The sequence below is a fragment of the Heloderma suspectum genome, chromosome 14, assembly GCF_057233095.1.
Source record: "Heloderma suspectum isolate Gila_16-S chromosome 14, 16-S_ref, whole genome shotgun sequence".
In the NCBI taxonomy this organism is placed as follows: domain Eukaryota; kingdom Metazoa; phylum Chordata; class Lepidosauria; order Squamata; family Helodermatidae; genus Heloderma; species Heloderma suspectum.
In genome coordinates this window covers 11,319,200-11,347,126 of record NC_139471.1, presented here as the reverse complement: position 1 = coordinate 11,347,126, position 27,927 = coordinate 11,319,200, and the positions used below count along the sequence as shown (strand labels likewise).

The 27,927-nt window shown below is 48.1% G+C and overlaps 1 protein-coding gene across 3 annotated transcripts; it reads left to right on the top strand.

The window, feature by feature from the left end:
* The first annotated feature begins 561 nt into the window (after positions 1-561).
* FAM78A (family with sequence similarity 78 member A) lies at positions 562-27,927 on the top strand. Of its 3 annotated transcripts, none has more exons than XM_084820815.1 (3): positions 562-782; positions 2,416-3,237; positions 27,283-27,927. In XM_084820815.1, exons 2-3 carry the CDS (start codon positions 2,900-2,902, stop codon positions 27,809-27,811), a joined length of 867 nt encoding a protein of 288 aa, XP_084676941.1. In that variant the 5' UTR covers positions 562-782; positions 2,416-2,899; the 3' UTR covers positions 27,812-27,927. The 3 variants fall into 3 exon arrangements, with proteins under 3 accessions (XP_084676941.1, XP_084676942.1, XP_084676940.1); XM_084820816.1 differs by lacking the exon at positions 562-782 and adding an exon at positions 958-1,063; XM_084820814.1 differs by lacking the exons at positions 562-782; positions 2,416-3,237 and adding an exon at positions 15,268-15,705.

The window sequence follows — 27,927 nt, the reverse complement described above, 5'->3', positions numbered from 1 at the left end:
TGAAACGCGGCTCTCAAATTTTGGAGGAAATTGATTTTGGAGAGCCGGAGGGGGGGGGGGAGTGGAGAGAGGCGGGGGGGCGAACTGCTGGCGCTGCAGATCTGTGAATGACATTGGGACAATTAAAAAGAGAGAGAGGGGGGAGGGGGGGAGGAATTTAAACACACACATACACACTTATAATATTCCGTGGAAAGGGTCTTTATAGTTGAGCTGGCATCAAAATATGAAATCAATACGGACGAAATAAAATAAAAGCCTATAAGCCTTCTCTTCTCTCCCCCCCCCCCCCCGCCGCGCCCTTCTTCTCCCCCGCCAATAAACCTCCTTGCAGGCAGTTCAAATTTTCTGTAGAAGAAATACATATACATATAATCTGCATGCACGCGCGCCTGGGCTGCCCTGGCTCGCTTGCAGGCGCGCTCGCGCAGCCCCGCGTCTGCCGGGCAGGGTGTTTCTGAGCGCGCCTTGCAAGATGATTCCCCCCGTCGGGTGACTGGCTGGCGGCACCTCGCGAGGAAAAGGAGAAGGCGAAAAGGGAGGAGGAGGAAGGCGCAAGCCGCAGAGAAGAGCTGAGGACGCGGAGAGAGAGGAGAGGAGAGCGGCAGCGGCGGGAGCGCCGGCTGCAGCCTTGCACAGACGGAAGAGGCAGGCGCGGGAGGGAGAGGCGGGGGGTCCGGCTTGGGGAGGGGGGAACCCGGGCATGGCCGCTCGGCAGGTGGGTCCCCCTCCCTCCTCCCTCCTCCCTCTCCCTCTCCCTCTCCCTCCTGCGCATCTCTCAGGTGGGTCCCGCGGGAGATGTCGCGGGAGGCGATTGTGAGGTCCGCGGTTGGGTCACTGAAGGAGCCATTGATGCGCAACGCGGGCCGGGGAGGGGGCGCGCGGGCCGGCCGGGGGACCTCGGGTCAGCTGCGCGGAGCGGCCGCCGAAGCAGCAGCCTGGAGCCGGGAAGCATCCGAGAGGGGGAGAGAGAGAGGGAGGTGGAGGAGAGAGAAAACTTTGGGTGAAACTTTAGAGGAAGAGGCCGGAGCCTACTCACCTTCCCTCTTGGACGTCTGGAAAAGTAAGGGCAAGAGGGTTTTTATTTTTGACCAGGCTGAAAAGGAAGAAGGAGGGGGGGAAAGGAACCCCGGTCCCCTCTCCAAAAAACTAGGGCAAAGTCCAACGGAACTCCTACTTAGAGTAGACCCACTGAAATGAATGGGACTTAAATTAGTCGTGACTGAATTCAACTCATTCAGTTCGATGGGTCTACTCTTAAGTAGGATTTACGCTGGATTTTGCCCTCGGAAATAACTTATTTGGCCGTCTGTGTTTGGGGCACACGCCTTTCTAAAGCCCCCCCGCCCGGTTGATTTCGATCGCCTTTCCTAAGCACGTGCTTCTGTTTGAGATTCATACAAGTATGAAAAGTTTGGCTGGAGAAAAGCCGCCTTTACATTTTTATCTTTTTTCATGGCTTTGCTCCCCAGCTGGGGAGTCAGGGGAGAAGGGAGGTTTTGAAATAAAGGGAATGAGCGGGTTAATGTGCTTGCAGTGCGTGTGAAAGACAGAATTCTGAATTAGCTGCTTTGGGGGGATATGGCATTTTATTTCTTATCTGGATTGGGGTTCTCTTGCCCCCTGTGGATGGACTCCGAATTCTGGAAGAAAGGAAGGAAGGGCGTAATAAGAAAGCATGAACTGTAAGAGAAAGCCACAATCCAGCCCAGAGCTGAGCAGCCCAGTGCTTAAGGACTCTTGAAAGGCTGCAGTCCTGCGCAGGCTTACCAGGGAGTCAGTGCCACTCAACTCAATGGAACTTAGTTCTGAGTTGATATGTATAGGCTTGCACTTTAACTGGGTTGGACTGTGGCTAAGATGCCTTGTTTAAAAGTAGCAAACCGCCATGGCTGCGTTAGATTGTTGCAGTGAAGGAATCCTGTGCCACCTTGAAGACTAACACGTTTATTGAGCCATTGGCTTTGTGAGCCAGGTGCATAAAGTCATAAATTGGACTTCACTGGGCTTTGGCCCACGAAAGGCTCGGTCGGCAACTGTCCTTTTGTTAGTCTTTTGGGTGGCACACATTTTCAGCCAGGAACAGGGGGGCACGGGGTGGGGGAGTTGATTGTATACACATGTCCCCTTTCTTCTAATTTCTCCTAGATGTTTCTTTGTAAATGCAAAACGGGGCAAATCTGATGTGTGGCAAAAACTCTGTGATTTATTATTTATTGACCTATTTTAGTTATTGGTTGTTTTCTTTAAAAAAAATCAGTGAAACCTGTTTTCAGAAGCTTGGAGAGATGGTGGGGGGCATGGCCGGACCCCATAAGTGCATGTGTTAAAACTTATAATTCTGTCTTTTTAATATTGTGATGTAGTTTTGTTAATAATAATAAAAATCCTTTTTCCTCCTTTGTTCCTACCAAGGGTAAGTTATGAATGACTTGAAGTCAGGAAGTGAAAACTTCATGCTGTCAGAGAGAAGCTGAGGGCATAGACAAAACGGGATGGATTTATTTTTCATATAGACTTGTCTGCATCCTGCTGTAGAAGAATTTTATTTAAAAAATCCAAAGAAATATATGAAAAGGAATATAAGGCCAGTTTTGCCTCTGAGAGTAAAATAAACAGATCACATTGCAAGCAAGGAAGGCCAACGGAGATTGCCTTAGAAAGCGGAGCCAAGCAAAAACCACCATACAATTATTTCTTGGACGCCTAGTTCTGTTCCTTTTCTATACGGTTCCCCCCCACCTCAAATAATATTTAAGAGACTTTTTCACCTGTCATTGCACAGAGAGGTGCATATACTTACGAAGTAAGCCTGCTTTCAAAGTAAGTTCAGCAAACGCTGGTCTTGAAATTAAACTTAAAATTGCAAGGCGTTTTCCCACTATGAATCTTCTATCCTATGGATACCGATTCTGAGTTAACAGATGAGGAAAACTGCTGGCGCCTTTTGGGGGTTGTACTGGCGCTGTGGACCATGGGCTGCATTCAGAGCATCAGCTGCAAATCCAAAGGTTTCCGGGAAAGTATTTCCGTCCTTGAAGTGAAGGCCTCCATTGACCCGGTGCCTACCAACATCGATGAGTCGTCCAGCGTGGTTTTGAGATACCGGACCCCGCACTTCCGGGCTTCTGCTCAAGTCCTGGTGCCTCCTCTCCCCAAGAAAGAGACCTGGATCGTGGGTTGGATCCAGGCATGCAGCCACATGGAATTCTACAATCACTATGGGGAACACGGAATGTGAGTGATACTATCTGCTGGGCGCTGGATTGACTAGCAAAGGGCCCTGATCTCATGATGCATCGGGGGTGCAGGGGTGGGCTGGTAGACCACAAGGTTTCAGCCGGGTGCAACCTCGTCCTATAGAAACTCTCTCAGCCCAAGGAACCAAATGTAATTTTGAGACCTTCTTGGGGGCCACGTTCCAGTGGTGGGCAGGCCTGAAGGCAAGCAGGGCGGGGCCGAAGGCAAAGGGGGTGTGGCCAAACATACAAAAAATACCCGCATAGTGTAGTTTACAGCTCTTACAGCCAGGATCTAAGGAGAGGCGTTTCAAGCTTTTAGAATGGGGGGGAAACTGCACAAAAGCTGGGAAACCCCCCCCCCCAATGATTGGTGGCTTGGGGAAAGAGGGTGGAGCGAGGGGAAGGGGGTGTGGCTGACTGGGGAATCTCGGAGTCCAGATGGAGATCCCAGAAGGGCTGGATTTGCCCCCCAACCCCCCCGAGGTTCCCTGTTCCTGTAGGATCCTTGCCACACGACCCAGGCAGGTTCTGCTGTCGTGGTCACTGTGTCCTCAAGTGCAACGCTTTCCTTTTCCCCACAGAAACATTGGAAGCTGCGTTACATCAGGTCATACCATTTCTATACCTAGCCTGGTATTGTTGTCTGCTCTGACTTGCAGAAGATCTCCAACGTCTTGGGCAGAGCAGTCTGTCTCATCATCCAGGAGGGGCCGTGGCTCAGTGGCAGAGCCCCTGCTTTGCACGCGGAAGGTCCCAGGTTCAATTCCCCGCCTCTCCAGGTAGAGCTAGGAAGGAACCTTGCCTGAAACCCCGGAGAGCTGCTGCTGCCAGTCAGTGTCGACAGTACTGGGTTATATGGATCCAGGCTCTGACTCAGTATAGGGCAGCTTCCTGTGTTCCCATCTGCTGCCTGATTTCCCCACCCCGGTGCCTCTTAAATTTGAGATGCCAGGAATTGAAGCTAGAAGACCCTTCCACATGTGAAGTAATGGAATGGCAACCCCTTCACTTATGATATGTGTGGGGAAAGATAAAGGGATACGTTTGCTGGGGGGGGGGGGCGCTAAAACTGCTCCCTGTCTCTGGTTACCCTTTTCCATTCAGGATCAAACCTACTCCTAGGGTTGAGGAACAGCATACCAGGTGCCCTCCCTGGGGGGTTTTTCGTGGTCATGACGGCACGTGGTGGAATTTTGGGGGGAACAGGATGGAGTGTTGGGGGCTCCGGCTCCTATATAGATCTCTCTCTCTCTCTCTAATAGCTGTAGGGTGGCTTATTTTACAGAGGGTGGTCCTCTATCTTGGAGGGCTGGCAGTCCTCTATTGGAAGGTGTCCTGTTTTTGAGGAGGTGTCTGGTCCAAGTTTGGTTTAAAGTCAAAGAGCCATAAGGAGTGAGAGCAGAACAGGAGCCTTGGAGTTGTCCATCCCTAGGCTGCACCAGGTGCACAGGTCACCTGTTCAGTCTCCCCCAGTATGGTGAGATGTTTTCTAGTTCTATTTAAATTGTCGCTACTATTTCTAAATATGCACCTATGCTTAATACATTTATATAAGAACATGAGAAGAGCCCTGCTGGATCAGGCCAAGGGTCCATCTAGCCCAGCATTCTGTTCACCCAGTGGCCAACCAGCTGTTGAACAGGAACTCACAAGCAGGACATGAGTGCAACAGCACCCTCCTGCCCACATTGCCTAGCAACTGGTGTACATAGGCTCACTGCCTCTGGTACTGGAAGTAGCATAGAGCCATAAGAACCAGTAGCCATCGGTAGCCTTCTCCTCCTGGAATTTGTCCAGCCCCCTTTTAAAGCCATCCAAGTTGGTGGCTATCACTACTTCTTGTGGTAGCGAATTCCATAGTTTAACTCTGCGCCGTGTCAAGAAGTCCTTCCTTTTCTCTGTCCTGAATCTCCCATCAGTCAACTGCATGGGCTGACCCCATTGGGTTCTAGTATTATGAGAGAGGGAGAAAAATGTCTTCCTCTCTCATGTGTCTGTATTTCTCCACCCCCTCCCTCCAAAAGAGAGAGAGGAAGGATCCCTGCACAGGAATCTCAGGATTACCAAGAGGCAAACAGATCCTTTATGGCTGGGGAGGCCCACATGGTGTCCGTGAACCCCTCACTTCGTGCTCTCCAGGCTACCTTTGCCTTCTGTTTTTTAAAATTCTTGGGCAATAACTATTATTTTCCATACTTCAGATCTGGCAAGATCTTGTCTGCCTCTTCATTTTTACATTAATTTTTTTTTTTTTTTTTTTACCTTTCCCCCTTTGCTTACCCTTGTCTGTTGGTTTTTCCTCTTTGCCATTTTTCCTTTGAAAATGGCAGTTGTGGCAGGGAGGAAACCCTGGGCATTGCAAGTGTGTCGCCCACTTGCAGGATTTGCTTGACGTAAACAAAGTTGTGAGGCTGCCACTGCCACACGGCAGAGCAGCGATGCTGCTTGTCATCCGAAAAGGTCACCATCCAGGAAGAAGGGTCTTAGGTGACCTTCTTGTTCATTGGCTTTCTGGTCTGGCTAAAGCGTAGCAAGTGAGGCAGCTTCCTGTTTTTGCTGCAGAGGTGATACGTTGTTCTTTGAAAGCATCCCCTTACACTCGATTCACAAGCAAGAGTAAGAACTGCTCCTTATATACAGCCGAACAATTGGACTGTAACCCTATGAACGAATAAGCGCTGAATGTAGTTGTCAAATGTTATTAAAAATGCAATCGTTAACTAGCTTCAAACACATTGCCACTATTTAGATGTTTGCTCTTCTGCGATGACGTACAATGAGGCCGTAGTCCCTTGACCCCCTGCGTTACGGGCCTGGGAATCTGTTCTATGGCAAAAGAATACCCAGAAATGTGGGGTTGGATCCAGGATCAGACTTCCACTTGTGGAAGCTCCCTCTGCCCAATTTTGGGGATCCCTGACTTTCCCCCACACCAAGATCACCCCATTCAGTAGGATCTCCTAACTCTCTGTGTAGTGTTTTCAGGGGGCATGAGGGGCTGCAGGGAAATCCATTTCTGTCAGCCCAGTTGATCCAGTGTCAATCTGTATCCAACCCACGGTTTGTTTCTTAACAACTGTGCACCTCCTCAAAAAGAGATGTCAAGGCCTGGTGGAGGGTGCGGCTAATGAGTAGCCATTAGTAGTTGGCTGTAACCAATTAAGGCCTAATTCGTACTGAGGTGGTCAACAGTGAGTGGGGCCTAGACACAGAAAACTAGGATGATTGGGGAATTAGCTCTGCCTTCTGTGGCTGCTTTAAAGTAAAATAATGATAATGATAATAACAGAGGGATAGAATCACAAATCCACTATGCCACATCCAGTTTGGTCTAAAGCAGACCTTAATGCAGGGATGGGGAACATCCTCCACATGGGCCTAATCTGGCCCGCGGAGTTTCTTCATCTGGCCCGTGAAGCCTTAATGGATTCCTCTGGGAGATGGGGCTTGGTCTCCTATTGGGGAGGACGCTGCATGGGCAAAGCAGCACAGTGTCCCTGGATGAAGAGGCAGTTAAAGCCCTCCCCCAAGCACCAACTTGTTGCATGTGAGCTTTTCCCCCAGTGGGGGAGCCCAAATCTGGGTCCTGGCAGATGCACCAGGTGGATCAAATGATATTAGGAATTGTGGCATCACCTGACATCATAAGAAGAGCCCTGCTGGATCAGACCAAGGGTCCATCTAGACCAGCATTCTGTTCACACAGTGGCAAACCAGCTTCTTGCGGGATTATTATAATAATTCAGCCCGCAAAGGGCTGATTGGGGGCGGGGTCATCCCACCACCCTAATTTAGTTCCCCTTCCCTGACTTAAAAGCTTGTGGGCTGACACAGGGTTATAACACTCCAAGTCTGACTAGGCCTCGGAAGACAGAGTTGCAGCAGATCCGGTGTTGGGGTGCTTATAAGAAATTAGGCTCAGACCCTGAATGCTCGAGAGGCTTGCGGTTCCTCCGCTGACACCTGCTTCATCCTAAAAACAGGAAGCAGAAGAGGGGGGTTGCCCAAAATAGCTCCGGGGAAGGCGTAGGCTGTGCTGACGCAAGACCAAAAGGGAAGCGAAGACTTTACACCACGTCAAAGGGAAAGAGCGCTCATGTTACCTTTAAGGGCTGTGTTGGAAAGCGAAATTTGAGAAATATTTTATTTTTGTGAACCGCCCAGAGAGCTTTGGCTATTGGGCGGTATAGAAATTCAATGAATGAATGAATTAATTAATGTTTGAGCAGTTTCGTGTTTTATTATCCTAGTCCCAGCAAGGCAGTTTTGCCGCTTGGACCTGATATTCTATTTTGATGCTACCTTGGCATGTTAATTAGTTTTCTATTGTTGGTTTTATTTATTTGCATTCTTCTCCTCCTTCTTGTAGAACACCTACAGAAATTTATTTTATGAGGTGTTTCATACCTTTAATAAATCCGGCTTGTCTCTACAGCCATGGAAATGCCATGCCGTGGATGAAATCACCTTTTCTACACAGCCTTTAAAGATGAGGATGCCTGGGTTCCCCTTTGCCATGGCTCGTCCTTGGCATATATTTCCACCCCTCTTCTCCTGTGGCACAGCAGGGGTTCACAAATTTTGTCTGGTCTTAGTATACCATACAAGTAAAAAATGGGGGTCACTAGGACAATGTTCCTCTACATGAAGTCAAGGACTATCCCTTACTGTTCTCCTTACAGGGCAGAAATAGCCCTCAAAGGTTTTGTTGCTTACAGAGCAATCGTGACTAACCTATGTCCCATTCATTTCAACTGGTGTACTCCAAGTAGGGCTAACATTGGATACTATCCCTACACAGCAACATTCCCAAACCTGGCACCCTTCAGATGTGTTGGACCACAACTCCCATAATTCTCAGTTGCAGTCCAGCACATCTGGAGGATGCAAGGTTGGAAAAAGCTGCTATAGAAGTCTACTGAGAAGTAATTCCCATTGAGTTCAAGGGCCTTACTCCCAGGTAAGGGGCCATAGGGTTGTAGCCTTAATGCCTTTGGCAGAATGAAAAACAGAGTCAACCTATTTCTCTTATTTTTTATTGAAATATTTCTATGTTTTCTGTTACATCATGCATCCAGAGTAGTTTATCATACTATCCAATGCACTTTAAGAAAAAAAAATTCTTTACAAAAAATTAGTTTGATTTATATCCCACCTTCCCACCCAAAAACGGTGCATAAGGGTGCAATCCTATGCATATTCAGACAGAAAATAAGTCCTACAACTCGCAGCTGGCTGGGGAATGCTGGGTTGTACGATTTTTTGTTTGAACATGCATAGGATTGCACCTTAAATCAGCTAACAATAATATTAGATTAAAATTAAAACAATTTAAACCATCATAAAAACATATAAATTAAAAGCACAATTAACAAGTGAATGCATGTGTTTTGGTTGATGGATCCATTAATCTATTGAGTAAATTTGCATATGAGTAAAAACAATATTTCTGAAGCAGGAAGTGTAGTTTGTTTTTCGATAGTGTGCATGTGTGTCATAGGAGGCGTCATCTTAGAAGAAGCATTCTCTGGTATTTGTGTAAGAGAACAAAGAATGCCTCTTCCACAATCTTGCCCCCTGCAGTTATCAGTACTTCAGTTAAAAATAAAATCTTCTGCCCATTTAATTGAGGGCAACCTTTTCTCATTTATTTTTCCTTCAAGCAGTTAAGCTAACCAATTAACAGATTCAGCTTTAACCCGAAGCCCTAATTCTGAGGTGGGGAACCCCTTTCAGCCTGAGAGCAAAATTCAATTTCAGAGAAGCTGTCAGGGGCCACATTTTAATGGTGGGTGGGGCCAAAAGCAAAAAGCGTGTGGCAAATTCTTAAAGTGATGGGAGTACCAGACCACCTTACCTGTCTCCTGAGAAACCTGTATGAGGGTCAAGAAGCAACAGTAAGAACCAGACGTGGAACAACCGAGTGGTTCAAAATTGGGAAAGGAGTACGACAAGGCTGCATATTGTCACCCTGCTTATTTAACTTATATGCAGAGTACATCATGAGAAATGCCGGGTTGGATGAATCAGAGGTCGGAATTAAGATTGCTGGGAGAATTATCAACAACCTCCGATTTGCAGACGATACCACCCTAATGGCAGAAAGCGAAGAGGATCTAAAGAGCCTCTTGTTGAGGGTGAAAGTGGAGAGTGCAAAAGCTGGTTTGAAACTCAACATTAAAAAAACGAAGCTCATGGCATCCGGCCCCATCACTTCCTGGCATATAGAAGGGGAAGAAATGGAAGCAGTGACAGATTTTACTTTCTTGGGCTCCCAGATCACCGCAGACGGTGACTGTAGCCATGAAATTAAAAGACGCTTGCTCCTTGGGAGGAAAGCTATGGCCAACCTAGACAGCATAGTAAGAAGCAGAGGCATCACCTCGCCGACAAAGGTTCATATAATCAAAGCTATGGTTTTCCCAGTAGTAATGTATGGCTGTGAGAGCTGGACTATAAGGAAGGCTGAGCGCCGAAGAATTGATGCTTTCGAACTGTGGTGCTGGAGAAGACTCTTACGAGTCCCCTGGACTGCAAGGAGGTCAAATCAGTCCATCCTGAAGGAAATCAACCCTGAGTGCTCATTGGAAGGACAGATACTGAAGCTGAAGCTCCAGTATTTTGGCCACCTAATGCGAAGAGAAAACTCTCTGGAAAAGACCCTGATGCTGGGAAAGACTGAAGGCAAAAGGAGAAGGGGACGGCAGAGGATGAGATGGCTGGATAGCATCACCGATGCAATGAATATGAACTTGAGCACACTCCGGGAGAGATCGCAGGACAGGAAGGCCTGGCGTGCTTTGATCCATGGGGTCACGAAGAGTCGGACACGACTGAACGAGCGAACAACAACAACAACAACAACAAAATGTACGTGAAACGCCAGCATATTTCAGCTTAAAGCTCTTCCTGCCAGTAGCTAAGCCGTAGGAGAGGCAGTTTATCCTTTTAGAATGGGGAAGAACTTCACAAAAGCCAGGAAAAAACCAGACTATCAGTGGTTGAGGGAAAGGGGGTGGAGCTGGGGAAAGGGAGCATGGCTATCTGGGGAATGCGGAGGGCCAGATTTGCCCCCTGGAGCTGAGAATCCCCACCCCTGCTCTAATTTCTATGAAACCTTGAATTTTAAGAGTAGAGGAAGCAAAACAATCGGTACACCACTGCTGATTGTGTGATTGGCGTCTTGTCTAATTGAGCCCCAAGATGTTGGAGAGCTGCTGCCAGCCAGTGTCTTTTCCCACCCCAACACACGCTGAGATTTGGCCAGTATCTCCTGGTGGAGATGGACCAGTAAGGCCAGCGATAAGTTTACGGCTACATCCTCTCGATTGCCTTGCCTGTGAATTTCTTGTAGTTAGAGAAGGATAAGAAGGACCCATCTGAAAACAAGCCGGAGAAGAAGACACAGTTCCTTTTGGCAGGATCCTGCATGCCAGTGCTTGAACTACCGGCCCGCTCTGCTAAAGCTTTGAGCCCCAATTGTAGACACAGCAGGAAATCCCTGGAGTGTGATAGGCAGGGAACTCTGGCAGTATTTATTTCTTTTTATTGCCGTACATGAGCATTTGTCCCACAGGCAGTCAAAGGACACTGACTTGGAGTGCGTAGGCTAGAGTGAGCAGATGGCTTGGGGGCCGGCCGCCTGGATGCCAGCCAAATCTCAGTGTGTCTTGTGGGGGGCAGGGGGATAGATGGAAATGTCACATCAATGAGAGAGAGCCACTGGACTAGTCAACCAGCTAACCCATAATGAAATAGGAGAATGGAGAGAAGAAATGAGGAATGGACGGTGGGGAACTTAGGCCTATCTGGGGGCTGCTGCTGTCCTAAAGCAGTCTCAGATCCACACAAAAGTTACTAGTCCACACACACACACACACACACACAAAAGTCTCAAATCCATAAAAACGTTTGTCGTTCAGTCGTGTCCGACTCTTTGTGACCCCAAGGACCATAGCACGCCAGGCCTTCCTGTCCTGCGCTCTCTCCCGGAGCGTGCTCAAGTCCATATTCATTGCATCGGTGATGCTATCTAGCCATCTCATCCTCTGCCGTCCCCTTCTCCTTTTGCCTTCAGTCTTTCCCAGCATCAGGGTCTTTTCCAGAGAGTTTTCTCTTCGCATTAGGTGGCCAGAATATTTGAGCTTCAGCTTCAGTATCTGTCCTTCCAATGAGCAGTCAGGGCTGATTTCCTTTAGGATAGACTGATCTGACCTCCTTGCAGTCCAGGGGACTCGTAAGAGTCTTCTCCAGCACCACAGTTCAAAAGCATCAATTCTTAGGCGCTCAGCCTTCCTCATAGTCCAGCTCTCACAGCCATACGTTACTACCAGGAAAACCGGGAAAAAAGTTACTAGTCCACAAAAAAACCCACACACAGCCAGTCTCAAATCCACAAAAAAGTTGCTACTCTACAAAAAAACAAAAGCAGTCTCAAATCTACCAAAAAGTTACAAATCCACCAAAAACAAACAAAAGCAGTCTCAACTCCACCAAAAAGTTACCAGTCTACAAAAAACAAACAAAAGCAGTCTCAACCCCCCTCAAAAGTTACTAGTCCAGAAAAAACAAACAAAAGCAGCCTCAAATCCACAAAAAAGTTGCAAATCCAGGAAAAACAAACAAAAGCAGCCTCAAATCCACAAAAAAGTTGCAAATCCAGGAAAAACAAACAAAAGCAGCCTCAAATCCACAAAAAAGTTGCAAATCCAGGAAAAACAAACAAAAGCAGCCTCAAATCCACAAAAAAGTTGCAAATCCAGGAAAAACAAACAAAAGCAGCCTCAAATCCACAAAAAAGTTACCGGTCCACAAAAAACAAACAAAAGCCGCCTCAAATCCACAAAAAAATACTAGTCCACCCCCCACCCCAATGGCCTGTCTACTCACACTCATCCCTCTGCTAGTCATTTTTACCACTGACATTTTTATTGCACTTTTCTTTGATTGTAGGAGTCAAGGCGTCATCCACACAGTTCCCAGTGATCCGCCCACTGTCCAGACTTGCTTAACTAACTTCAGCAAGGTTGCTAACTCAGGGGCCTTTCTGAAGGAAGGAAACCAACACTGAAGAGGTGCTTTCAGATGAGGTCTTATTTGGCACCATCACCCTGTCTCTTTCACAAGAGTTTTACAGAGGGCCCAGACCAGGGGTGCCGAACCTCAGGACCGTGGGCCATACCTGGCCCTCTAGGGTTTTCCAGAAGGCCACGCCCACTCCCTCCCACTGCCACTCGTTTGGTGGTTTCCTGGCTTTTGCATGTCTCTCTCCTGCCCCCCTGCATTCTAAAAGATTGAAATGCCTCTCTTACCAGTGATAATAAGAGCTTTAAGCTAAAATATGCTGGTATTTTTCGCCCTCCCCTCTTTTCCTTTGGCCTCACTCACCCCTGGAATGCCCCCTCCTCTGAGAGCTTCTCCGAAATTGAATTTGGCTCTTGAGTTGAAAGAGGTTCCCTACCATTGCTCAGACAGTGTCGTCTTCCAGTGGTAACCCTCCCATGTTTTCCTACTGCCTCTTCCATCCTTTTTCTAACCGGGGGGCGGGGGAAATCTGTGAAGGAGGGAAAGACAAAATAGCTGCACAGCGCCTTTTTGATTGGCAGCGCTAGGAGCCCTCCTTCTGGGAAGGGCCCAAAGAAATAAAGGAGTCTGGTGAGGGTTTTCACCACAGGCGATTAGGCGAGCGGCTTGTTTACACCCCTGATCTCAAACTTCCTTGCTGATTGCAGGATTCCCTGACTGTCTTTGGAGAGTCCCTCCCCTATATCAGAGCCCAGGGCCCTGTGCAACACCGTCATCCTGTTCTACCCAGTGCCTTGGCAGGAAAAACCCATCTCTCCTTCGTTCCACTCTCTGTCCACGGGGTTAGGTATCTTGATATCTGCAGTTAAAAAGGCTGGGAAAAGTCTCCAACTGAGACTGCAGGTAAAATTGTTGACCATCAGAGCTGGCAGTTCTGGGCTCGATGGACATAGGAACATAGGAAGCTGCCTTATACTGAGCCAGACCATTGTCCCATCTAGCCCAGTGTTGTCGACACTGACTGGGAGCGGCTCTCCAGGGTTTCAGGCAGGAAATCCTACCTTACCTTACCTGGAGAAGCCGGGGATCGAACCTGGGACCTTCTGCATGCAAAGCACGTGCTCATCACACTGAGCGGTGGCCCCTCAAATTCAGGATCAGGCCATTTTAATGTGTTCACCGGGAAGTTCTTCTCTCGCCCCACTGCTACTTTTTGCCAAGGATTTATTTATTTATTATTAAGTTTTAGATACTGCCTTATTTGCTAAGAATCCATCAAGGCTGTGCACAGCAATGGAAACCAGCAAAACCATAACACAACACAAACATGAATATTAAAAAGTTAAAATGTGAAAACTATTTTAAAGGGCTAAATTAAAAAGATGTGTTTCTAAATGGCAAGAGAATGGGGCCTAATAGTTGTTCTTGAGGGAGTGCATTCCATAGTTTGGGGGCAACACAAGAGAAAACCCATTTATGCGCGCCTGACAAATGGGCATTGCAGGTAATAATGCCTAAAGGGCCTCTCCTGCAGATGTTATTACTCGGGCAGGTTCATAGCAAGACAGACAGTCCCCTTAGATACCCAGGTCCTAAGCAATGTAGGGCTTTAAAGGTTAAAACCGTGTGCATGCAAAGCAGTTGGCAACCAGTGTAGGACTTTCAGGACAGTGTAATATGGTCCCGATGCCGTGCACTGCATTTTGCACCAATGGAAGCTTCTGGACACTCTTCAAGGGTAGGCCCACATGGAGCATATTGCTGTAGTGTAAATGTGATGGAATCCAGGCATAGATCAACTGTGTTGCCAAGTCAGACCCACTCAGGAAGGGTTGTGGCGGGCACACCAGGCATAATGTGCTTAGGGGGTTGAAAATGAACACGCTTAGGGGGTTGGAAAGCTGTAGATTCTCCACCACCATCCTGTTCTAGCCATTCGTTAAACAGCCCTCGGCCAATTTAAAATATGGCCTTTGTTAAAAAGGAGTCACCTTATATACTGTGAGTTTCAGGTTAGACTTCTGCCCCATCAAAGGTTCTTTTGGTGGCTTACTCCCGTGGTCTACTGGTGGAAGCAAACTGGACTGGACTGCCTCAATGTGGGAGTTATAGAATCATAGAACAGTAGGGTTGGAAGGGGCCTACAAGGAGTCCAACCCCCTGCTCAATGCAGGAATCCAAGTCAGACCATCCCTGACAGATGGCTGTCCAGCCTCGTCTTGAATGCCTCCAGCGTGGGAGAGCCCACCACCTCCCTAGGTCATTGGTTCCATTGTCATATTGCTCTAACAGTCAGGAGGTTTTTCCTGATGTTCAGCCGGAATCTGGCTTCCTGTAACTTGAGCCCATTATTCCGTGTCCTCCACTCTGGGATGATGAAGAAGAGATCCTGGCCTTCTTCTCTGTGACAACCTTTCAAGTACTTGAAGAGTGCTGGGGGATTGAAAATGGTTGAAAGGTTAAAAGGTTGAAAGCCACCTAGGTTTTTGTTTTTGGGTGGTGGTGGTGACAAAGGCTGGATCGGAAATGTGGAAATAAGTAGTGCTAATAAAGAGATAACAAAATATTTAGACCTAGCATTTAAAATATATCCATTTAAAGCATTTTTACCCTGCGCTTCAGCCAAAAAGGCTCGCAGAACAGCTTACACATCAATCAAAAGCATATCAATAAAAGCCTACCCTCAGCCTTCCAATCTAAAAGACACGACACAAAAGGAAAAAGGGAGGGAGGAGGAAAATTGATCTTCGCAATCAATACAACAAACCTGTAAGGTAGGTTAGAATTCTTAGCCCCAGCTTGCAGGTGACAGGCTGAGGCTTGGAGAGAAAAAGGACTTGTCTAAGGCCGTCCTAGTGAGGCCTTAGACAACCTTAATGGTGGAGGCAACCTTTAAACAAATTAAGTATGTAGCTCACATTCTCTTCGTCGCTGTGCTACACAGCTCTGTAAGACATTTCCTGTTTGGGGACTGGGTGTGTCTGTACCGTCACTGGGGAAGTTGACCAGATGATTCAGAGCACAGAACAACCCACTTCCTGTATAAGTGGCGAACCGGTGCTCAGATTCCCTCTGTGGACATGTCTCCATTGCAAGCGTATAAACTGCTTAAAGCATTCCAGCTCCCCCAGGGAACTTGGGGCAATGGTCCTCAACGAGTGCTGGTTCAGTGGGCCATGGGTATCATTCAGAGCATCAGCTGGAAATCCGAAGGTGTCGGGGACAGTATTTCTGTCCTCAGAGTGAAGGCCTCCATTGACCCGGTCCCTACCAAAATCAAGGAGTCATCCAGTGTGGTCCTGAAATACCAGACCCCACACTTCCGGGCTTCTGCTCGTGTGTTGGTGCCTCCCCTCTCCAAGAAAGAGACCTGGGTCGTGGGTTGGATCCAGGCGTGCAGCCACATGGAATTCTACAACCACTACGGGGAACACGGAATGTGAGTGATGGTATTGGCTGGGTGTTCAGTTGACTAGGAAAGGGCTCTTACCTCATGATGCACTGGGAGTGTGGATGTGGGCTGCAGGTAGACCACAAGGTCTCATCAGGTTGCAGCCTCCTCCTGTAGGATCACTGGAGCCAGAGAGGTCTTGAGCGCCGTCATCACTATGTTCCCAAACTGTTCCTTTTCTCCATAGGAGCATCAGAAGCTACCTACTAGGCCAGACTATTTCTACATCTGGTCTTGTTACCTACTCTGATAACTCTGTTATCTACTTCTTGCAGAAGATCTCCAGGGTCTTAGGCAGAGCGGACTGTCCCATCATCTGGGAGGGCTCACTGGTAGAGCCCCCGCTTTGCATGCAGAAGGTCCCGGGTTTGATCTGGCATCTCCAGGTAGGGCTGGGGAAACTCCTGCCTGCGCCCTCGGAGAACCGTTGCTGCCAGTCAGTGCCGACAATACTAGGCTAGATGGACCAAGGTTCCGAGTCAGTATAGGGCAGCTTCATATGGAATTCTGTCAAGCCAAGAAGAAATGGATTTCCCAGCAATGGACATCCTGAGTAGTGGATAGATGAATGGAAGGCTTAGGTAGCCTGCCGTTCAGAGCCCCACCAGAACCCGCTGCAAACAGTTAACCCAGTCCACCAGGTGTCTTCCCCCTGAGAGGCCCTCTTCCTCCTGAGGGTTCCTCTTCCTCCTGAGGAATCCAGTTGCTTTGAGTCCTGAAGCACGTGCTTTGCCCACAAGAGGCCAGCTGCCTGCACCTTTTCATGCCGTGCTCGCTAGGGCTGGGCGGTCGCTCGGCCTCCTCGTCTGACTCCAGGGGCAAGGCCCAGTAATCGGAAGCCCCGTCTGCGGGTGCCCCAATGACCCTTGTTGCCGCAGGGCCTGGTGTGACCTCTTCGCGATGGGGGTGAGGGGTGCCTGCAGGAACGCTGGAGTTGCGGGTTCTCATGGGGTCTTCGGCGCCCTTGAGCAAGACACCCTCCACGGGGCCCCTGCCGTGGTGGGCCAATCTTCTTGCCACCACTGTCACCAGCTGATCTTCCTCCTCCTCCTCCTCTTTCCCATCATTGCTACCGCTTGTTGCTTGACAGGGCAAAGCCACAGTCAGGAAGGCCATGGCGTCTCCTCCTCCTCACCACCACCCTTGCCTGGGCTGGAGCCGGTGAACAAGCAGGGTGCCATGGAGAGGGGGAGGAGCAACTCCAGGGGGCTCCTGTCAGTGGGCCCCTGCTGGGGTGTGGGCCCTCAGCAGGTGCCCAATCATGCCGACCCTTGACACTGGTCCTGTAAGGCATCTTAACATGTCCACCCAGGGGTGAGTTTTTAGGCAGCCGGCATGCCGCAAATGGGTGGATATCTCTACTGGCTGATAGCTTTCACTGCAGATGGGAAAAAGAACCTCCCTCCCCTGGAGCAATATATCTGCGCTAGATTTTCCAACCAGGTTCAGTTCCGACGCAGACAAGTCGCAAAACGTACTACAGAGGAGCGACCTCAGTTCTGCTTAACCTTTGGCGCTAGACAGATGCACGGTTGGCCCTCGTGTGGCCCAGGGCCAGATGTTTTAGCTTCCTATCCAGTTATCCCCCACCCCTCTTCTCCCTCCGAAGACATAACAAACAAATGCATTTTCAAGCGGTACCTCTGCATTGTTGTGGATCTAAAAGGAAACAGCAGGATGAGGGCAGGAAGTAAAGCAGAAGGAGCAGCACTCTGCTTACAACTCGGTCCTGCAGCACAGAGGGCAACGAAACCTCTGCGGGCTTCTGGCAGGGGATGGATGGACTGAGTTTTAGAGACCACAGTCCCCCTACTTGACTTTCCCGTTGTATCAGCAGAAGGCTGTATGGAGAGCTTTATTTGCTAAAGAGAAGTGACTGAGCTCTCAAGCAAAGCCAGCGTCAAGGGTAGGCTTGGTTGGGCACCTTCCCAGGGCCCACACCCCAGCAGGGGCCCACTGACAAGAGGCCCCTGGACTTGCTGCTCCTCTCCACCACTGCAGCCTGCTTGTCCACCTGCCTTTCGGTCCGGCCCAGAGAGGGGCGGTGGTGAGAAGGGGCAGCAATGCCACGGCCCACAGGCTCTCTACCTGTTAAGCATGCAAGTGGTAGCAAAGAAGGGAGAGAGGAGGAGGAAAAATAGTAGCCAGGGACAATGCCAGTGGACGTACTGAGGGGGGAGTCTCCAGAGCGACGTTTTGTACGGCCGTCATCAAGGGTAGGCTTGGTTGGGCACCCGCCCAGGGCCCACACCCCAGCAGGGACCCACTGACAAGAGCCCCCTGGACTTGCTCCTCCTCTCCACCATTGCAACCAGCTTGTTCACTTGTCTCTGGCTCTGCACCGAGAATAGCTCCTTTGGAGTTCTGACTGAAGCCCAGAGAGGAGTCCCCGCCCCACAGACATCGGAGCCCCAGCCTCTCCCGCCTTGCATCTCCCAAAGCTCTTTACAAGCTGGTTTCAGGGCTGGCGCTCCGAGCCTTGGCCCAAGGCAGTTAAAGCCCTTTCCCCTCCATGGCCCAAGCACACACGGCCTGGCGATGGTTACACAGCAGCAGGGTCGAGGCCAAGGGCTCCCTAGAAGGCTAACCGCTTCCACGTCACCAGAAAGGAGGGTGTAGATTTGCATAAAATCTGCTCATTTTAAGGAGCGATGCAAATGTAGATATACTCAGTATTGTTTCAGTAGAAATGCAACACATCTCGCACCACAGTATGGAAGACGGTGAGCAGCTGAGCACGTTTCTTCCTCCTCCATCTTTCCTGGGTGCAGTTTCAAGGCTGCTGCTCTGCTCTCTCTCTTTATGGTTATTTATCATGCAAACAGACATAGACTGGGCAGGCCTTCCGAGGGGGAGGGAACCTGGTGCCCTCCGGATGTCTTGGACTACAACTCCCATCAGCCCCAGACAGCATGGACAATGTTCACGGGCCCTGAGAGTTGTCGTTCAAAACATCCAGAGGGCGATGTGCCTCCAGACAGAGGGCTGTCCTCTGTAAAGGCCAACCTGCTCTTCACACATGCTCAGAGGACCTCAGCATCGTTTCATGAGATTCGGAGCAGATGTGGGGTCGGATCCAGATGGATGCTGGATCAACTGTGTGGGTGGAAGTGGACTTCCCTGCACCCTCCTTCCCATGGCAGCCTCTCCAGTCGCCCGCTACATGGAGAGTCAGGAGATCCTGCTGAATGTGGTCAGCAGTGGGATTTGAGGGGGAGAGTGGTTCCCCAAAAGTCAGATGGAGAGACCTTCCACAAACACAGCCCCTTCCTCTCCTGGCAGATCCTGGATCCAACTCCAAAAATAGATTCCTCCTCTCAGACTGAACCCCACCTGCCATACTAAAATCCCATTTCTATTCAGTCCTTTGGACAGCTTTTAAGGGGTGGGGATGCTCAGATTGTCTCTTGGATGGTCTCTCTCTGTCAACCAGAGAGAACCGGGTTCTCTCTGGTTGACAGCCACCCTCCTCCACCCCCACTTTGAACACCCAAATTGTGCGGTGGCTTTTGGCACAGTGAATGTTGCCCTTCTTAAAGCCCGCCTCGTCTGGCCATTAGAGCAGAGACAAAACTGGTCTGGATTTGACATATCTCCAAATTGGGGTGTGGGGGGAGCTGAGGGAGCTGTGAAAAACATCTGCAGTTCAGGAGGATTACCTCCAGTATCAGAGGCAGTATGCCTATGTACACAGTTGCTGGGGAACATGGGTGGGAGGGTGCTGTTGCACTCATGCCCTGCTTGTAGGTTCCCTGTGGGCAGCTGGTTGGCCACTGTGTGAACAGAATGCTGGATGAGATGGACCCTTGGTCTGATCCAGCAGGGCTCTTCTTGCATTCTTATGGTCTGTGAGCAAAATGATGAGTTCTTTGTAACAGGGGAAAAGGGCTGTGAACCTGCAATTACAAGGAAATCCCCCCTCCCTTCTGTGCTTTCTACTGCCTTGCCTTAAGGGCAAGGCCTCTCGTCTCAGAGATTATATTTCTCAGGGCAACACATCAGAAATCCAGGGAGTGTGTGTGTGTGTATTAAAGCTGCAATCCTCTTAAAAGAACACCCGCCCCATGTTCCCCTTCATGCAGGAGAACGACGTGATTAGAAAAGAGTAAGACAGCGGTGATGTTTTCAGCACATATTAATTAATCCCAAACTGAATTTTATTGAGTTGTGTGGGGTTGGTTTTTTTTGCTGGCAATACGTTTGCTGAAGAGGTCTGTGTAACTCAAAAGCCTGCATTGTTGTTGTTTTTACAACAAAGATGCAGCATGACGGAGTCCTGCGGATCAGGGCATGGGTTGAATAAAACCTGCTCTTGGCTCCACCCTCAGTCCTCAGACCAGGTATTTTTTAAATGACAAAATGTGCAACTCTACTTGGAAGCCCTCCCTCAACCATATCCCAGTGGCCTACCCATATCAAGCTACTGCATGTTTTCAAATTATACAATCTTGGGAGAACCTGAAATGCCCAGAAAGAAAATTAGGAGTATGATTAGGTTAGGATTTAAAAGGCTGTAAAACAGGATGATGATGGGTATTAAATCACGTATGTAGCCATTTTTATCATGCAAAATACTTTGTCATAACTATTTTGTTGATCCCCAACATTTTCCCATTTTGCAAAGTAGTGGGACGGTGAAGACTTTTGTAAGGTGGGCTAGAGGTTTATTGTTTTTATATTTTTATCCTGCTCCTCAGCCAAAAAGGAGTGGCTTGCATATAATCAGTAAAACAAGACAGTCTGCCCACAGGCTTACAATGTAAAAGACATGATATACAAGGAAAAACACAGGGAAAAAAGAGGGGTGGGAATTAAGTAGTAATTTTAAACAAATGAAATTCCAGACTCTTGAGTTCCTTCTCAGCATGTGTCTTGTAAATAAGTCTGCAAACAAATATTTGTGTGTGTGTGTGTGTGTGTAAAAATGTCCCTTGCTTGCTCACCAAGAGGCGATTCTGACCACTATAATAGGCAACCAGCAATTTTGGGCCAAATTAGATGTGGTGTTATCTGAGTGAGTACACTTTTGGGGGGAAAGCACATCCAGGAGGAAGTGATTTTCAGCAGAAAGAACGCCGGGGGGGGGCAGGGGGTATTTCTGGATCAGAAATATGACCTAGATCAGGGCCTCGTGACTGCTCCCGCCCACCCAAAAAGCAGGCAGGTTAAGACTGATATCGTGTGTAGTTTGGCCCTGAGAGGGAGAGGAAGGTAACAGACTGGACTGGTTGTGAAGATCCTTGTTCCAGATGGGGTCATTGGAGGGTGCCTTATACCGGTGTGTGTATGAGTGTGTGCGTGTGAGAGAGAGAGAGAGAGAGAGAGAGAGAGAGAGAGACTTCAGGCCTCCAGGATAGATTTTGCTTCTTACTGGAACCATTGGAAGCTGATGGCTCCGATGTCAGTGGGGTGGTGAATCCGGTCCGGGTTTCAGTCAGAACTCTAAAGGAGCTATCCAAGGTGCAAACTCTGAGCTCTACCAGTGGGTGCCAGCTGCAAAGTAGTTATTTGGGTGGGAGGACAGATACTAAGAATTCAGGAACAGGTTGTCTCTAAGCACATGTTCAGCCCAGGAATTTTTTTGAATATATTTTTTATTTATTTTATCTTTATAAACACTACCAAAATTACCAACAACCTGCTCAGTACTTCAATTCTCATCCATACAATATTTTAGTTAGGACACCATAATAACAGAAAGAGAAGAAAGAAAGGAAAAAAGAAAAATAAACTCCAACATCTCCCAACCTCCAATGGTATTCTATTTTTTAAAAAACTATATCTATTATACAATCTTACAATTTAGTAAAACAATCTTTTATATCAACGCAACAGTTCTACACTTCATTCTCAAAAGCCTGAATATTAGTAATAATAATAATACTAATCAAAAAGAGAGAGTATAGTATTGTATAATAATAAAACTTAAGATAAATCTTCAACAGTCAATAATATTTTTATACTAGATATTTTGTCTATTTTAAAATATAAAATAGAAGAAGATACATAAAGAGAAAGAGAGAGAGAGAAAAAGAATACATAAAGGTAAACAAATATATATAAAGTCATTTCTTCTGAGTTAGCCTAGATCATGAAAACTGCACACAAGCAGTTAACAGTACTTGTTTAGAAATTCCATTTCATGGAATTGTGACAGAGTTCTCACGCATTTTAACATTCACCCAAGCCTCTGCCATTTCATGATTCGTAAACTTCTTCATCTGGTCTTCAGACACAATACAAAGTGTAGCAGGATATTTTAAGTAATTTTGTAAGTTCATTTGTTTTGCCAGATTCTTTGCTTTGATAAATTGCCTTCTTTTATTTGCCACTTCTTTGATGTAACCTGGGAACAGCATAATTTTATCCTATTTCCAGGAAAGGCTTTCAGCTTGTTTTGCCAAATTCAGGATATAACACTTTGTGGAGACTTTTGAAAATTGAACTACAATTGTATAATCATTCCCTTTAGGATTTGGCACATGAAATGCCTGCTCAAGATCAGGAGAATCAGAGGATATAGAAAGTATCTCATGCAAAAGTTTATCCACAAAAGTAGATAATTTCACATCACTAGACAAGCTTTTAATCCCCACTATACGTACGTTGGCTCTCTTTGTATAGGCCTCCAATTGAGAGATTCTGTCAGATACATTTTTCCAAATAACTTGTATCATAGTTTCATTTCTTGCCACTCAGTCTTCAAGCTTATTAATTTTGGACTCCATTTTTTTCTTTGACACATCAATTAAATCTATGGCTCTCTGCATATCAGTGGTGGAATTTTGAATTAAGTTCAGCCTTTGAACTAGTCCCAAAAATTGCGAAGATAGGGTTTTCATCGTCGTAAATAATTTTGCTAAATCTTCTGTTTTCAGCACCTTTGACACAGGAGTTGTGGGAGGTGTTGAAGCAAGTCCTTTTTGCCTCCTCGGTTCAGCCATAGTTTTCTCCAATAAATCTTACAGGTCCTCAGATGATCTCAAATATTGTTCAAAGTTCTTAAATCATCTCTCATAGGTTGCTGATTTTTCTTGCAGGATATATTGTTATGGAACTCGCCAGCCCCATTTTCTCCTATAAAATAGGAGTCTCATTACAGCTTTTCACGTTGGTACAGCCCTGGGGGAAACCCTGGCATCCAGCTCCTCCACTATCGCGTGGAGGTTACCTTTCTCCAGGCAAAAATCCAGAGCTATTTGCCTTGCCCCCCCCTTTCATTTCTAGGTGGGAGATGAAAAGGTTTTTCAACCTTTTAAAAAGCTTTTTGAGAAAGCTTCCATGGAGAGTCCGTGGAAGCTGCCAGGGCTACATCGGTCCCAAACCAGAAGTCGCCCAGCCAAGGAATTTTTGATCAATATTAGAACCAAGAATACAACAAGCCCTTCCACCCAAAACTCCGCTCCTGATTTTGCTCTTCGTTTCCCCCCCTCCAGCAACATAATTTAGTGGGGAAAACTTTTCAGTTGTTGCTATGGATTGTTAAGAGTCACCTTTTTGGGTCAATGGGCACATTTGGAATTTCGAGAGAGTGTTGTGGGTGTTCTGGCGCGTGTTCTTATCTCCTTCTACTGGATCTTGTTAAGGCAAGGCCACATTCAGGCGAGGGCTTGAGTCAAGGGCAACAACTGGAGAGCCGTGTGTGAATCGGGGTTCCTCATTAGCAATAAAATGCTAATTTTAAAATGCTAAAAAAGTCTTTCTTCGTCCTCCTGCTGGAAGTTGTGGGCAGATTTAATTGAGAGGCCAGTGGTTGCGCAAGGTTCCTCCCCACAGATGTGTGTGTGTGTGTGCACGCGCCCCCGAACGTTTCCTGTCAGTCTCGTACCATCTGCTTTTACACCCCCCCTTGCCTATTCAGCTGTTGTGCTGCGTGCTCAGCACCCTGCCCCCTCGTTGCAAAGAAAGAAAGAAAAAGGATTTGCCACACTAGCTCAGACCATCAAAAAGCTGGTCTGCTAAGCATGGTGCTTCCAACAGCACCAGGCCAAACATCACAGCAATTTTGGAAAAGATGAGATGGTAACTGCCCATGTCTGGGACTGTGGCAAGGTACCAGCAAATGACACCCCTGCCCCCAAGTAGGCACAGGCCAGTTAACATGGAGACAGTCAACTGGGGAGTTCATAGTGCACATTTTTCATTTCAATGGGGCTTGCAAGGAATAACTCCCCAGTGGATGCTACCCCACGTATCAGACCTGTCTGCCTTTCACTGTGATGCCATTCTGGCAAGAATGATCTGTCCCTGGTAGCTTGCTGAGTGGGGAGCAAGGGAGGGAGGGAGAGAGAGAGAGAGAAAGAGAGAAGGGGATGGTAGAAAGAGAGAGGGAGAGAGAGAAAGGGTGACAAAGAGAGAGAAGGGAGAGAATGCGGTGGTTGAAAGATGGGGAGAGAGAAGAGGAGAAAGAAAGAGAAGGGAGTGTCAGAAAGAGAGAGAAAAGGGGGTGATAGGAAGAGATAAGGCAGGAGGGAGAGAGAGAAATAAAGGAGTGGCAGGAAGAGAGATAAATGGGTGGTTGAATGACAAGGGGGAGAGTGAAGGAAGAGAGTGTCAGAAAGAGATAAAAAGGTGTATTAGAATGAAAAGGAGAGAGATGGGAGTGGCAGAAAGAAAGAGAAAGGAGGGTGAGAGAGAGAGAGAGAGAGAGAGAGAGAGAGAGAAGGGAGTGCCCTACCCACTTTTGGCTCTGACCCTTCCCACCACCACAGGATCTTCAGCAGATTAACCCTGAGGGAATGTGGCCTCAACAGAAAAGGTGCCCCTCCCCTCCCCACACCACTGGATACCTCTACCTCTCTTCTCCTCTTCAGATGTTGATATTTCCCATGTCACTGCTTCCACACATTCAAGTCTACCTGTGCTCACCTTAAGGACTAGACACTTGAAAAAGAAAAACAGAGAGGGTGCTGATTTTGACACCCGATATTTAGTCCAGCACTCCAGAGGAATAATTTCAGAATCGCAGAACGCTTGTAAGCCAGCTTGTTACACCCATGTTCTGGTTTTGGGGACGAAGTACACGAGCTGTGTGCCAAACGTCTCTCCATCTTACAGTGCTTCTGTAATATATCTAGAAAATAGCCAGAGAACTGGCCCAACTCCTGCTCAGGCTGTCTGCACACACACACACACCCCCCCAACCAAATGAGCAGAATTAAAAATGGATGAAGTCATGTCCCCAAAAGGGTCTCCTGCTTGGGAGTTTGAGACACAAGACACGGTACAGCAGATTGCTACTTTCTTAACATTATCTCTGATTCATCTCCCCTTGAGAGGCTTGCTTGAGTTCACCCCCCACCCACTCCCAAATCCTCCGGGCTTTTCTCGATCCCATGGTGTATGTGTGCGGTGCCATCTGCCGTCTTCCTCCAAGGAAGGAATTGCCCTGCAGCTATTTTCTCTGTTAAGAGTGCCCACCCTCAAATCATCTTTTGTGTGCTCTTGGGATGGGACAAGCCAGCCTCCTTACTAACAGGAGTTTCCTGGCCTCCCAGAAGGACGTGGGCTCACTTGGAAGCAGAAACCCCCTGACAAGACTCGGGATTTTGCTCGCTTGCGGCATGGGCTGAAAATAACCACTGTACTCCGTAAAAGCAGGGCTCCTCCATAAAAACTCCCTGCATGTATTGAGTTTCAAGGAGAAAGGCTGCTCTTCCCTAACATGCTGGCTTTCTCGGTGCAGGGAGACTTATTTTGTGCAGGAGTGTTCAAAGACTTAGACGTCCAGCCAAAGAAAAACACAGGACCCAAGCATTTCAGTAGCTAGGTCTAATTCCTTGCCCCTCTCTATGATTAGCAGTTGCAAGGTGAATTATGTGAACTAAACCTGCTGTATTGCAGGGCCAGCATCAGGGGTTGGGTAGGCATGGCTGGAACCTGGGAGGGGACCGGTGCTGGTTTCAAGGGTAGGCATGGTTGGGCACCTGCCAAGGGCCCATAACCAGCAGGGGCCCACTGACAAGGGCCCCCTGGAGTTGCTTCTCCTTTTCACCACTGGAATATGTTTAGAGTGCCCACCCCCGACCCCAAACCTGGAACTGCCATTGGCTGCAGCACACATCTGCAAATTTTACAGCCGGCAAAATAATCCCACTTTGATTGAAACACAGTTTAGATTGCCAACCACAGCTTGGCTTCCACCTGATTTTTTTTTTTTTTAACTTGGTTGATTCATTGTGTGAGTTTTATTTATTACTCTTCTAATTCTTTGGCTGCACCTGCAGGTAAAAACAAGAGTCAAAAGCTCTCAGAAGAGGTGTGTCCTCCTGTGCAGTAGATGGGGGTGTCTGGAAATGCCTTGTATATAAAGAGTGGATGGGTGACTGGCCAGATGGGTGATTAAGAAATTTAAGAGAGAGAGAGAGAGAGAGATGGTGACGGTGTTTGCCATCAGCAGTTTTTGTTCATCTTTGTATTAAATAAATAAAAGTTTGCCACCCAATTAATCAGCGGCCCGTTTTGGGGTTTTTTTTTTTGCTGTGCAAGATTTATTTACTTACTTGCAGCATTTTTACCCCACTCTTCAGCTGAAAAAGGCTCTCGGAGCGACTTTCAAAGATTAATATTAAGGCGGCTGCCAGGCCTACAACTTAAAAGACACAACACAAAAGGAAAAAGGGATTGGGAGGGACGAGGAAAAAAGCAAAACTCGGGCACTCGTTCCTGTTTGCAAAGTACTTCTAGGTATTCTCTCTGGCAGGGAAGTGCGAAACAAGACCCCTGCAGCTGCTCCATCTCTGACAGGTCTATGGGGCGAAGTTGGTCTCCCCGTTGCCATGATGCTTATCCTGGGAGGCGGGGGAGAGGCAGTCTCCCTGCGGCCTTCGGTTCTCTGGCTGACAGAGGTTTAAGTAGGCTACCGTTGTTGTTTTTTCATATTTCCCGACCGTCCCATCGTTTTAATATAAATGTCAATGTTGTCCCGTTTTTAATTTTTTGTAAAAAACTGAACACATTTATCATAAGGCTCTATGCTAATCAATGCGTGCAGTAAAACTACTAGTGTAACGAAAGAGGAAAGTCCGTTTACTTTATCCAGTCTGGGCCAGGCGTCTTGAGCTAGCAACGATCAGATGCCGCCCCCTTGCTCGTCTGCAGTGGCGGGGAATTCGAGAGGCAGTCGCTAAGCCCCATTCAGCGTGTGGGAGCCAGGAGGGTGAGACTTACTGTTATTTCTATGATCACTGTTATTTCTACCATCATTCCGCCCACAGAGATCCTTTCTGCCCTACATTCAGTTTGATTTGGACTTTTCAGACTCATATTTCGGTTCAACAGGCTGTTAGCTATTTTTTTTATTACAGCGGAATATTACATAACCCCGTCCCGTTTTTGTCATCCCGATATCCTGTTTTTGTCTTAAGGAAATATGGTCAGCCTATGTTTAAGTCAATTCATGTCACTGGTTAAGTGATGAAAGCAGTGGAGGCTGGTGGCTCCGGTGTCGGTGGGGCGGTGAATCTGCTCTGGGTTTCAGTCGGAACTCTGCAGGAGCTCTCCGGGAGTTCTCTAGGGCTGCTCTTGTCTTGCGTTCATGGTGTGCTTCCTCCCTCTCTGACGCAGGTCCAGCTGGGAGCTCCCCGACCTCCTCGAGGGCAAGATCCAAGCAATTAGCGACTCCGACGGCGTCAACTACCCTTGGTACGGGAACACCACGGAAACCTGCACCATCGTGGGCCCCACCAAGAAGGAAGTCAAGTTCACCGTCAGCATGAATGACAACTTCTACCCCAGCGTCACCTGGGCCGTCCCGGTGAGCGACAGCAACGTCACCAGGCTCACCAGCATCCACCGGGACCAGAGCTTCACCACGTGGCTGGTGGCCACGAACACGGCCACCAACGAGATGGTCACCCTGCAGACGATTAAGTGGCGGATGAAACTGGGCATCGACGTGACCCCCGGCAAACCTTTGGGGCACCGTGCCAGGCTGAAGGAGCCCTCCGCTCAGGAGCAACCACAGGTTCTGAGCAAGAACGAACCAATACCGCCTAGTGCCCTTGTGAAACCCAATGCCAACGACGCCCAGGTACTCATGTGGAGGCCCAAAGATGGGCTCCCCCTAGTGGTGATTCCTCCGAAGCATCGGTAGACCCCCACATCCGAGCAGCACAGGGGAGGGGGTCAGGGAAAGGAGGAGGACAGAAACCACCCCGTATTTAAGGAAACGTATATTTAAGCAGAACTGTACTTTTTAACTCATTTGAC